The 14,016-nt window shown below is 36.1% G+C and overlaps 1 protein-coding gene across 1 annotated transcript; it reads left to right on the top strand.

Annotated features, from left to right (window-relative positions):
- The first annotated feature begins 2,146 nt into the window (after window positions 1–2,146).
- On the top strand, window positions 2,147–12,005 carry LOC114355372 (uncharacterized). Its single transcript, XM_028308179.1, has 5 exons — window positions 2,147–2,484; window positions 4,720–4,805; window positions 6,105–6,302; window positions 8,755–8,884; window positions 9,099–12,005. The coding sequence occupies exons 2-5, from the start codon at window positions 4,725–4,727 to the stop codon at window positions 9,167–9,169; spliced, it is 480 nt and encodes a 159-aa protein (XP_028163980.1). The 5' UTR covers window positions 2,147–2,484; window positions 4,720–4,724; the 3' UTR covers window positions 9,170–12,005.
- The last annotated feature ends 2,011 nt before the right edge of the window (window positions 12,006–14,016 follow it).

Here is a 14,016-nt window from a genome sequence, read left to right on the forward strand (position 1 = left end):
GCAGTGCATCTTCGTATGTTTTTTATTGGCCTGCGTAGGTATTATGACGAACAAAACGAAAATGAACAGAACAAATCTCATAATTGCGGAGTTAAGATTAAAATCAATAGAAATAATAATTACATTTATCTTTCGCTCCCTTCAAGTAGGTAGGTAGGTACCTAGCAGCCAAGCGAGACACAAAAGAAATCAATTGTTAGCGTGGTGTTATTATGGATAACTTAGGCTGGGTTACACCATTTTATTTTAACTTTTACAAATGTCGAAAATCTGTCAAACTCCATACAAAAAACACCGGTCATTATCATAGTTACTTACGGTTAAAATAAGTTGGTGCAACTCAGCCTTAGGATTCGACGAGTTAACATACGACTAACATAATAAAATAAGAGTTTTCAAATACAAAGTTTCAAAAGTTGACATAAATTTTAATTGGCACTATTTTAATGTGAAAATCCAATGAAACCATAATCTAAAATAAGTTCTAGTGGACTCTGGTGCCATCTACGAAAAGCTTTGCTGGTGAGAGCAGGCTTTAAGGTAAAAGAAGTTGGTAATGTTTCAGAATAATTTAGAATTTTTACGTTCGTCTGTCTTCTTTCTTCTGACAAAAAATCCACGTGAGCGAAGCCGTATAAAGAAGCTTTATTCATAGCTTTACAAAACGGGATATAAAATACGCTTTTGACCTTTAGTGACGTCAAGAAATAACCAGTTGTTTTTCGCAAAACGGAATGTAGGAGCCATAAGACGAACTTTTAAAGTATTTGTTTGCGGTGTTTTCCTCATACATATAATTTTGTTGTTTATTTATGAATGGCATTATGGATCCAGCATCCGGTTTTATCTAAAATAATTAACTTTGATAATAATAGCTTCGTGTTGAAATTAGTTATGAAAGTGGCATTAATACCATAAAGCATGTTAAAGTAAAAAACTTTTTGTACGTGACTGATAAAATGTATGATACATTAAATGTTCCATTTCATGTAGGTATTTTATGTATGATGTAAATTAGAAATACCAAATAACAAAGGTCATCAATTCTGATAATTTCGCTACGTTACTTTGCGATGCGATCATGCGACGCATTGCTGATAGCGTCGCGTAATTTCCTTTCAATAGTAACGCGCTACGTTACGATGCACAGTGCTACTGTGGTACTACGGCACTACGTTAACGATGCACAGTGTTACTGTGGTACTACGGCACTACGTTACGATGCACAGTGCTACTGTGGTACTACGGCACTACGTTTACGATGCACAGTGCTACTGTGGATCGTACGTTGCGTCGGCAGCGTGGTGATACGTTGCATCTTGTTGTCTTGCGTTGTGTAGTGATACATAATAATGCTTACACAATTCCATATAAAATCTCCTAAATCACAAAATCAGTCAAAAAAATATGATGCATATTGCATAATCTTGGTGTAGTAGGTTCAGAACAGACTACTATGCCGAGAGGTCCCGGGTTCGATTTCCGGCCGGGCAGAAATTGAAATGATAGCTAGCACCTTTATCACAAGCATTTAATTGCTTACTTTGGGGCTAGATGGCGCTGTGTGAAATCGTCCAAAGATATTTATTATTTATATAAAATCTCCCAAATCTCAAAATTACTTAGTTAAAATGATTTTTAAATGTAGTCACACACAACCTACTCCGGTATAGATTAGCGTTTAAAGAAAGATGAAGCTCGGGCGGTGCTGCTTGTACGCCTACCTATGTAATATTAGAAATGCCTACTTACAGCTATTTTCATTTTACGTCTCTAAAAGTAAATGAACTTTTTTTTTCATACCGAGACTTTCTCCAAAGGTTGAGTCAGACTTATTGATCCCATAGCTAGACATTTAGACGCCTTGGGCGGCCATAGAATAATATTATACAGACGTGCAGACGAGAGATATGCGTTATGGTAAGGTTTTATACCTACGTAAAAATGTTTTAGTGGCGGACTTGATCTCGGGTGGCATTATCTACCAGAATAGAAGTAACTCTGTCTGTCTTGTTTTCACGCCTAAACCACTGAACCGATTTTGATGAAATCTGGCATAGAGATAGATTCAGTCCCGGGAAAGGACATAGGATAGTTTTTGTCCCGGTTTTTGAAAATTCCACGCGGGCGGGTAGCTAGTAATTTAACATTTATCTTATTTTAATTGAACTATGCCTACATGTTGTTCTTGAGAATAAGTCTTTAAACCTAAAGTATAGTCTATGTCCATTGTACCCTCCACCAGTACAAGCTATCCTTAATTTGGCAGCCGATAAAATATCGCTATGTAAGGGATATTACATTTATTTAGGTCCTTCACGGTCTCCTCTGCTCGGGTCCAAGTTTATACTCTTTGCCAGCCGTCGGGAGCGATGCCTGCCACCCACTGGACCACTAGAACGTACACGACTGTGTCGCCGACAGCTGGCATTCGGGGTAACAAGCATTACTAAAAAGTTCCATTACATAGGACATCGTTAGCAGGTAAGTCTGAATTAAGATTGTACGACTAAATTGTGTTGTAGGTAATAACTAATGTTCTTTGTTCTTTCTCAATCCTGTCTCATTGCAAGTGCGTGCAAGCATATGTGACATGAAACACACATATGTTGTGATTTTCCATTGATTAACATACATTTCACACTAGCCAACAAAGGCCCATTGTAATGGGTTTTCATTTACATTTACATTTACCCCCTTACTAATAAAACTTACACGCTCGTTGAACAGTGTTTTAAAGCGACGTTTAGTATGGAAATGTCATTTTAAAACAGTTTTCAACAACTGTGTAACTTTTTATTAGTAAGGAGGTTAATGTTTTGTTAATATGTTGGAAAGTCAGTATTTTTTACCTTTTCGAGGTCTTGTCTGTCGAATGAACAACTCAACGGACAAAAAGTTTTTTGCAACTAAAGCGCCATCTAATCGCGTTCGGTATTTTAAAATTTCCTTATTTCGTCCATCATCAGTTTGATTGGTCCATCATTTTTAGTTTACCTAAATGCTTGACTGAAATGTAAATTACTGAATACAATACTGTTTTAAGTGTAGTGTAACTTTATTGGCATTCGTGTTACTTACTAGTTTTCGAATGTTTATCTACAAAATGCTTTTAAATTGAGATTAATGGCAATTAGTTTAGAGCGCCAATCTGCGTTTGTTGCCTAACGCCTAAACTATGCTTAACTATTCATAATCTATGTAAACACTTAATAATTTATTCATGAAGGTCAATCGTAGTAACTTGTAGACGGTGACTCATCTTACACCCTTTCCATCAACCCCGGTCCCACGAGGGGTTAAAATTAGATTGCAAATGTAGCCTTCAAGCCGACTGAGCCATCGTTGAAGCGGGTTTTATTACACATTTATTAACTGCTCCAATGGGGAATAAAATATGTGAAATAGGTAGGTACTATTTTGCGAACACCTTGAGATAATCCAATCGATCATTATCAAATGTAGGAAGGTTTGTGGTGAAACAAAAATTGTGTGGTAATTAGCTTGATTGCTTGATCGAATTTTATAAGTTACACGTTATTTAATATGTTAAAATATAATAAACATATCTGCCAGAATCTTAGGCCCGGTTTCCTCGACTAGGCGGAGAGAGGCGGAGCGGAGATGACGTATTTCGAATACCAATCAGTTTTTCACGAAAACGGAGAGGAGATGTTTTCGAATACATTTACCAATCACATTTCGTTATTTCCACATTTCCGCTCAGCTTCGGTGGAAATTGATTAATTATTTAACGAGTGAAGAGGATAAGAAATGTTAAAAATAATTAAACTTTTATTTAGGCAAATATGTGCATGTTAATAGGGTAGGTACACCTTGTAGGATGTCTTGACACTGATTTTCAGCAGGAAGTCCTTATCGCAATTTGCACATCCCTTCCGGAAGTGCCTGGCGAACTCAATTTTCTATAAAAGACTTCGGACCGGGCGAACTTATTTTGATTTGTCGGGCGGACTCGACCGGGGCGGGCGGAATCGAGCAGGGCGGGCGGGCTTCGCGCGGTAGGGTTACCACGTTCAAAAACCGGACTGGGTCGGACATTTTACCCTAAAAGCCGGACATTCACTTATGGGTTAATCTGGCACTGCCTACATGAAACATTAGGTAGATTTATGTTAGCCAGTGTCTTATTCCAAAGTTAGCACATAAGTCCCTGCAGCCACATAAAAGCCTAAAAAAAGCCGGACAGGCCAAACGAGATAAAATTTGGCAGGACACGTCCGTAAAAAGCCAAATGTCCGACTAAAGCCAGACATCTGACAATCCTTGGCGCGCCTCATCCCCCATTGCCTTAATAAAATTCTCCCCGTACCTCGCACACCAGCTTTACGATTCGAGGACAGCAATAGGTGACAATAGACTGACAGCTGACAGCTACGCACAGCTCACATCTCCTTTCCTATACACTTTCACCGGACGACGGACAGTCAAAAAACGGATATCCTTTGTTTGTTGTCAATTTGTCGCAGGACCTTTGTCAGATGCATGTGCACACGTTCATTATAAACCATACCTCACCGCTAAATCCGGCGAAGAAATCGGGTCGTCGCGTTGTCCGGTCAAAAAAACGGATGTTTACAAGCGTAACGTGTCGGGTAACGGGTTTATTCGTCCAAGCGTCAAAGTAAAAAAATGTGACTTCTTTGTAATTTCAATAGGGGCTTTAATTTTCTAATTATTAACCTTATTATGTTTCAGATAAAATGGGACTTCCACAACTGAATTCGTGCTGCTTCTTTTTTGACCTAAAAACTGGGACGATCATATGTGGAGTCATAAATTCGGTAAGAGTTTGGACTTTGAAATTTTAATTGAGTACCTATCAGACGTCATTTATTAGCATTATTTTATTATCAATGGCACGTCTTAAAGTAAGCCATCTCATCAAAGGCCAGACCGCCCATCTCATCGCATCAACGCTCAGTCCTATCAACGATAACCCGTCTTTACCTATTTTCCTAGACCAGGCTCAGGATGCATGCTTGACGCACGATGCTCTACTTGGTTGTGGTCGACCGGTTGCGGTTTAAAGACGCAGCGGCTAGTCGGCCGTCCTCTCCCGTCCCAGAGCGTGTCTTTCCTTAAAATCGTGCCTCCTGGTATGCCGGTTTGACCGGAGCAGGCCTTGTCCTGGCTAGGTGAGCACTATCGTATCGTATCGTGTCGTATGGCACGTCTTAAAGTAAGCCATTGCTATTGTTTAGCTTGTTCCTAACGAGTCACACAGTCACACTCAAACGAGTAACATGTTATGGTTCAGCCAAACCAACGCGATCAGCCCGCGTGCGCGATGGCGATGCAAAGATGGCGATGCTGGATGGGAAAAAAATCTGAATGTATCAAACAAGGCTGTATGTTTCTTTAATGAAGATACAGTGGACCCCCGGTAGTCCGGCCCCTGTCTGATCCGGCGCCCCCTGTAATCCGACATGGTCTATTATTTATTATTGAATACGTATTCACTAAGCATGAAAAGTTATTGCATATTTTTTGTAAGTTCTATAGCATTAATGACGTTAATTTTATAATAAAACGTAAGCTCTCTGTTGTTGTTTAATTTACTAAATTTGACATACATAATGAAGTATAATTAGTAGGTATTTCAGAGTACATAATATGTACATATGTATGTATAAAGAATCTTATCATTGGATCTGTAATTTGTCGGATTACAAGGTACTCTTTTGTAAAAAAAATCCGGACTATAGGGGGTCTTAGGCAGTACTCTATAATCCGACGAATTCGATAGTTCGACACTGCCCTGCAAAATGTTTGTCGGACTACCGGGGGTCCACTGTAAATAAAAAAAATCTGTACCGATTACAAAAAAAAAAAAAATTGTTGGATAGCCCATTTACCGAAGGCTTTAGGCTATAAGTATAAACATCACCCTAAAGCCAATAGGGGCGGAGCAGTAAAAGTAAATGTTGCAAAAACGGAAAATATTAACTATTTTCACGCGTACGAAGTCGCGGGCACAGCTTGTAGTAAGATAATCGCGCTTAAAAGCTCATTGACACATAAATATCACTGTGAGCTAAGAAAGAACACACTTCAAAACAACTAATAAGTATTTTTTACAGATTCTATCCTTCATTATGTTGGTCGCCTTGATAGTGACTGCTGCGATTTTCGGAAGCCTGCAGAGCAACGAAGAAATTAAAAACGACCCGGATGCTGAAGCGTACATGACCGGTCTATACGTCATATCGATCATACTGGTCCTCATGTACTTGGTCAAGTTCCTCTCTGATTTGGTGTTCGTCTATGGCGTTTTGAGGGTATGTTGTCTATCTATTGTCACCGATGTTTGTAAAGACAGTTGATCTGCTTTCTTAAGGTTCGCCCAAACCAACGCGATCACACGTGATCAGCCGGCGTGCAGCGATGGCGACTAGACTCAGGTGGTCCGCCTCGGGTGCCAAGCATCAGGGGGTGACAACAGTCGCGTGCATCTGCATGGCAAGGACGGTCATGGTATGTCATGAAGTCTGATCGCCATCGCTGCACGCCGGCTGATCGCGTGTGATCGCGTTGGCTTGGCTGAACCTTTAAATGCATTGATCGCCATCGCTGCACGTCGGCTGATCGCGTGTGATCGCGTTGGTTTGGCCGAACCTTTAAAGGTTTGACAAAACCAACGCGTGCAGCCCGCGTGCGCGATGACTATGGCGATGGCGATTAGACGTAATTGCATTGATAGCAATGATCATCAGTAATGGTTAAGTAGACCCGGAGGTTGTCTTGAATATAACAAAAGATACATACCTACATAGAAGAAGTAACTACAATTGAAAGCTACAGTTACTTATTCGTAGTTACATACGACTTTGGTTGGTAGGTAGTTAACTGGAGGTAACGCCTTCAAATATGTTTCATTCGTATTCGGATATGCCCGTGTCTGTGACAAATAAAGCGCTTGCCTATTAGTATATTATGTCAGGCGCTACAAAACCATTTAGGTAGGTTACTTGGCATTGTAGGATTATGTATTTTCGGAGTATCAGTAGTTCATGTGTATTATTTATTAATTTGTGACAATTTAAAAGCATAATTTTCCATGGAGAAGGTTTGTAAAATATTGAAGTTATAATATGATTACATGACCAACCCTGCACTGCTATAGTTATATGTATACCTAACCCCCATATTGATCAATGACCACCATATTCTAGATTTGGTTTATAGCCAGACATTTACCTCCAAATGTCTGGAAAGCCATATAAAATGACCTCACCAAGCAAACTTCCAGCCAATTATTTCGAACCAATTAAGATTTTCGTAGTCGCGACGGCGCCGCGTGGGCTTCTTTGAAAAAAAGTTAGCCCGAATGATTGATTTTAGGAGTTGTTTACTTTGATAGCCATAAACGCAGTGGACAGACATAACTATATTACTATACATATGTAGGTATGTATGTATAATGCCTAAAATGTCTTTTGCAAAAATTCGCTTGGCGGATTTTGACGTGGGTGTAGATGTGGTTTCATTAATTAGTACCTACCTATTGTTATAGGCTGGATATTTAGCCTTAGACTACAGACTTTGGTATCGGCCGATTATTCATACAAATTAGAATCGGACCCAAATAATAATACAGGGTGTTTGGCGCATCGTGTGCCAAAATGATTTGGCGGATAGAATGGGTCATTTCCTACATTTTCAGCCCCCATAACACGTTCCATACCAGGCGGCTACTTTTAAATTATTTTTTTTAGTAATTTCACCAAAATACCCAAATCGCATCATTTAATTTCGATTTAAAAAAAACTACTAGGCGCAGCCCTAAAGTAAATATTTTGTTTTGACGTGCATTAGTGTAGGGTTGCATCAAATTTAAATTTATTGGCAAATATCATCTAGTTTTTTTAAAATTCAGCTTTGAAGTTTTCCGAAAAGTTAAAAATGGACTGAACATTTAAGTTTACAAGGGTATAATTTTTTTTTTAAAAGAGATAGCGATCTTCGGATTTTATCAAAACTTCTCTAGTCTATCCTCATTCAAACGGTATACTAATCTTGTTTAAATAATAACAACAACTTCACAAATTCCTTAAATTAGTGCATTGACTGTACTCGGACTGATTTGCGAAATTTGTGTTTATAGCTCCTTTTTGTGTGAATTTAGCACGTGGAACACTTAAAAGGTAAAAATTATTTATCTTATGCAATGTAAAAACCTTTTCCCTATCGTTTTTCAATGTGGATTTCTTGAAATTAAAGACGAAAATAATTATTTTGATCGTTTATTAATTATTACAAATTTTGTTCAAAATGTCCGCCTCGGCAACGTATACAATCAAGACATCTTCTTCTAATTTCGACTGTTGTCGTATGCAGCCACATTTCTCTTTTTATTACTATTAAGGCGTTTTCTATTCGTTGTAGTTTTTCTATTGTTTGAATCCGTTACGTACACCAGTTCTTTAGCTTGTCCCCAGACGTAAAAATCGAACGGAGTTAGGTCTGGGGAACGTGTAGGCCACTGTATAGGGCCATCTCTTCCAATCCACGAGTAGAAAACGCCTTTGTAGTANATGCGCCAAACACCCTGTATAGTTTTAGAGTACCTAGATTTTTGTTGATTTGGTTTAAAATATTGAAGGTGGGCCCAGTCACTTGAAGAAAATGTATTTGAAAATTCAAACCATTGACTTGGCCCGTGAACCAAGCTAAAAGTGGGCCAAGTTACTGGAATATACTCATTTACGTTTTATTTTGAAACCTTTACAGGAAAATACAGGCATCATCAAAGCGTACCTGATCGTATGGCTTGTGTTCTTCCTGCTGTCAACCTTCCTGTTCTTCCTACACATCGCGGATTTCCACGCAGCTACTATCGTTACGGAAATAATTTACACGGGTGAGTTGTCTTATAGATTAATAAAGCCTAGATATACAATAGATAAATAAGCGCTAGAAAAGTGAGGCAACTCAAGTGAGCCAGAATGGTCCACCAAAAATCCGAAAATAATATTTTTAACACAGAATAGTTCGGGCTTTTACCATTACTGCTGATAAATCTTAGATTAGCTTACAATAATGGGCATTGACAGTAACGTCTGTATCTTTTTCAGGACTGAATCTGTACGCATTGCTCTTGGCCAACAGTTTCTACAAACAGCTCAACTGTCGAGAAGAACTGTAGATTATTGTACGGATAATGAACCAAAAATGACAACACAGTTTATGCCTAGGCTGTTCATTTATACCGGATACATAGTTGAAAAATTTTTGGGGTTTGGATGAAAAAATGTTTACCAATATTCTTTGTTCCTATTCTTATTTTCACTGAAAATAAAGCTCAAAAGTGTACTCTACTATAAAACGAAAAATCTAAAAATAATTTAACCTACCACGAAATTGACACATTCGTCAAAACTGGTAGAATAAAGTTTAAAACTTTTAAAATACCTACCGTTTTACTAAACGTTTAATGAGTTAAGTGATAGAAGTGAACATTACCCTTAATCAAAATCACAGATTTTGGGTTAAGAACTAAGATGTTTAAGAAAGGTGTTTAAAAAAGAGAAGCTAGTTGCTATTGGCCTAATACTTAGTACATTATGAAGCATTACTTAGACACTTCGTAAATTAATATTTACCTTTGTTAAGTTGTTTGATCATGGCCAGTATATTTGTGATGTTAAAGAAAATTGCATGTAATTTTTAGTAAAATATATTTATAAAAACCTATTTACACAAGTACCTTAATAATTAACGATACTGATTATTAGATTCACACGAAATTAGTCAAAAGCTTTGAGGTTAATTTTAATTTAAATACACTCAAAAAGTGAATATTTTTTTATTTTACAACAGTGTTTTTATAATTAATTTAAGTATAGACAATTAGACATTTTAGTGACATTCCGTGTGAATCTAAATTGTCAATTATTACGATTTAAGTATAGGTAAAAGACGTAATTTAACATAATATGCTTATTTTATAGACAACATACCTACCTACAATTTTTTATTACATTTTACTGTGGTTATGTGGTATCATTTATGTTCCTGTGTTATCATTATGAATTTAATTAGCTGATACGAATATGAACATACATTTCACAAAGTAAAATTTTCTTATTACGTTTACTTCATCTTAATGGATTTATTAAATGGTTTATAACAGAATGCAGGAACAAGAACATAAATTGTTATTAAATTTTTTAAGCGTTAAAAGTTGCATCTCAAATCTCAAACCAAATTATAAATAACTTGAAAAAATTTAACTGCGGCGGGAAGCGAACCCACGATTTAAGGGTAGGTTAGTACCTAACTAGCCTAACCTTCCCTTAAATTGTACCTTTAAAATCGTTGGGTAGGTAGTCCCAACATTGATGAAACAATCGCTGATCGTAACAGCGTATTATACCTACACTTAAATCCAGTGTCTATTAGCTCAAATCGAAGAGCGAGCAGTCGCCCGAGCGAAAGGTCGGGGGTTCGATTCCCGGCTTAGGCAGTTCGACATTTTCTAGTTATTTATAATTTAGTTTAAGGAGCATAATATATATGTAATAGGAGGCATTTTCTTGCATTTTCCGTATTAATATCACCCAAAATATAGTTATTTTAACCATTTACTATTGTCCTAATAAATAACAAGTGACAACTAAATATTCTATCCTTAATAATTACAATAAATGACGTAGTTATTTAATAATTTGTGCCAGCATACCTTTTACTTCAATTTAGGTTTTAAGGAAAATCTACATTTTTAGTCAACCAACATGTTAGCAACCGGATTTGTACGAGTGTTTTATATTATGGAAATCGATTGGTTTTATTGGATTTAACCAAGTTTATCTAATAGTCACGCAAGTGTCATACTAAAATGTTTGTTATTATTACTTTGGTACCAGCTGATTCTTTCTACAAATTGGTAGACGACCAAAATATCGGCCGACTAAAAGTCCGTAGTATTCGGGGTGTGTAAGATAAATGGATATAACACTGGTAAACAATCTTCTGTGAAGCGAGAGACCATGTTTCGATTCCCACCTTAGGATGCGTTTTCGCCAGAGATTTGCGAGGATGGAGTTCTCGCGACCCCTAATCTTCTTTTGGCGAAATTCGTCAATCTTCGGCTTTATTCTGCGAGTGATGTGTTTGTAAAGAACCAATAGAATCTCTTCCTTTACCGAAACTTCTATTGGTTCTTTACAAACACATACATCCCTCGCTACGCATCCTCGCACATTTCTGGTGGAAACGCAGCCTTATGCAGTCGATTTGATCAAGACCAACATCATGTTCTACTCAAATTCTTATGTCACTAGACTGCTTGTGTACCTTATAATCTACGTATAATTAAATTACTGTTAATTTTGTTGTAATATTAACGTGCTCGTGTAAAGTTGAATAAATAACCAACTTAGTTATATTTGAGTCTTCCAGCGACGTACCACTTTTAGTTTGGACCACGAGCCAAGTTTTGAATTTTTAAATATTTTTTCTATAAAAATCTACCATAGAATCTTAGAGTGAGCCCAGATGCCGGAAGAAAAAATATTTAAAATTTCAATCAGATGACTTGGCATTTGGACCAACTTATAAAGGGACCAAATCGTTGGAAAACTCATTACATTTACATGGACATGTAAATAAATATTTATATAATACATGTTACAAATGTATGTCTGTTTATGCCACTAGGTAATGTATTGTATACCTACTTGTCTGTTATTTCAAATAAAATAAACGAATGACAAAATGTTTTTCTCGTATAATGCTAAATAGGTAACCTACAGTTACTTATTTCAAAAACATAACATGACACCTACATATCACTTGAAAATAATAATAGGGGTAAATCATTATTTATTTCAATTTCATTATTATATTAAGCCCATATTTTCTTCAATGATAATATTCGGTTTTTTGGTTTTATACTTTGGTCAGCAGTAAATGCAAATTTCAATTAAATTCACCACTAGGGGAACCTGTTGTACTTAGGCCAGTTTTTAGAATTTAGATTTTTTGAAAAATAATGGTGATAGTTAAACTTGTCTAGTGCAGTTATATTTAAAGATCATTTAATTAACTACATAATTCATTCATAAAATTGTGTATAATTTTGAAAATTTGGGCATACTAGCTGCTAGAAAAAAAAAGGGAAAACTGTCCTAGGTACAACAAACCAGATGTACCTTGGACCGTGTACGTTGTACCTATTTAAATTTAAACAAATGCTTATATTCGCTTCAATATGTTAATTTTCTGTTAAATTATTATTTGAAATACCAATTATTACAGTTATTAGCAACAATATCTAAGTAAAAGTATTTTTTAAAAAAGATCCTCATCCATATTTTTTGTACTAATTATTTTTCACAATTTTTTGGCAACAAATCACTTAAGTTTAAGCTGGCTCTCCAGTCCATGTTTAGCCTTACACAATGAACAAAAATATAACAATATTCAACATTTTTTCTAGAAAATTTTGTTGAATGTTGTTATGTTATGTCGTGTAGGACAAAATACGCGCTGGAGTGGCTTTAACTTGCAATCTAGTTTTTTTATTTCTTATCATTTAACATAAATTCTAGCAAAATATCCATTAAAACCGCTTTATCAACAAAAATAATGTTAAAAAAGTCATATGAAGATACATTTAACGTAAATTTAAAAAACATTAGAAATTAAAAAAATATATATCAAAAACAGACTTTAAATTGCTATTTGAAGGTCTTCGGGGCATTGTTTCTATAACAGTATAATATGTTTTTTTTATTACAATAAAATTCTCATTAAAACGTAATGAAAATCAGTGACCAAGGTACATCGCTAGATGGGTGGTCAAGGTACAACATTATGACTACTTCACATAATAAGCATAATAAACCCACTTCCATTTGAGCTTAGGATCTGAAACTCATATTGTCCAGTAGATAGATATTAAAGATTATGTTCTAATTACAACCGTTTTGTCAAACATGCAACATTTTTCATAAATTGACATGAAGTAAACCTCCAAAATCTCACTGCGTCAGTGTAAAATATTAAATTACCATTTTTTCTTGTACTTGCACAGCGTCGGCGAATCTTAGCTAACTTCACGTTAATGTTGACAAATAACGTATGTAATACCCTAGACAACTTTTCATAAAACCGCATAATTTAAAAAATATATACAATTGTTTTAGGTACAACTCTGTCCAAGGTTCAACAGGTTCCCCTATACATGCCTACGGCTCATTCACTTTTGCTAGTTTGAAGTTTATTTTAAATTTTCTGCAGCTCGTTCCAAATGGGCTGTAGGCTTGTAGTCCGACTTGGTGAATTACTAAAAATACTTCGAGTTTATTCACATAAAATAACAAAGCCTCATTTGAATTCACTTAGGTTCTATTGTTATATGGCACTTAATTGTAACTTTTCAATGTTTAAATAAAAACCCTAAAGTCTTATGCTGAGTTGCACCATCTTACTTTAACTTTGACAAACGTCAAAAATCTGTCAAACTCCGTACAAAAAACACCGGTCATCGTCAAAGTTAGGTGGTGCAACTCAGCCTTAGACTGTGTTGCATCATCAAACGATAAAAGTCTGTCAAACTACTTACAAACAACACAAAGTGTGCAAAGTGCTTATTATTTGTGTGAAATGTTAGGTTTAGTTCCGATGTTGATTAAGAGATGGGGCTGTACCTACCATTTAACTTCACGGTATCATATTTTTTTTATAAACAAGCTATTACAAACAATATTAAAGAAACCAGAGGCATTATTTCTAGTGCTTTACATTTACACTACATTAAATAAAACTTCAAGTTTCTACTGGCGCGAGCCATACACTGGTATATTATATTGTGTGCTTACCATGAGTTTACGTTAGGTGTACTCGCTAGCGACTGCGTAAAAAAATGACATTAATTAGTATGACATATTGTGCAGCGCTCCTAGCGGCTACTTTCAAGAAACAAAATCTTCATAGAGATTTTTGACGTAATCGCTAGCGAGCACACCTAACGTAAACTCATGGTAGGTA

This window comes from Ostrinia furnacalis, unplaced genomic scaffold (genome assembly GCF_004193835.3).
Source record: "Ostrinia furnacalis isolate ACB-3 unplaced genomic scaffold, ASM419383v2 OfSCF2395, whole genome shotgun sequence".
NCBI classification, from domain to species: Eukaryota; Metazoa; Arthropoda; class Insecta; order Lepidoptera; family Crambidae; genus Ostrinia; species Ostrinia furnacalis.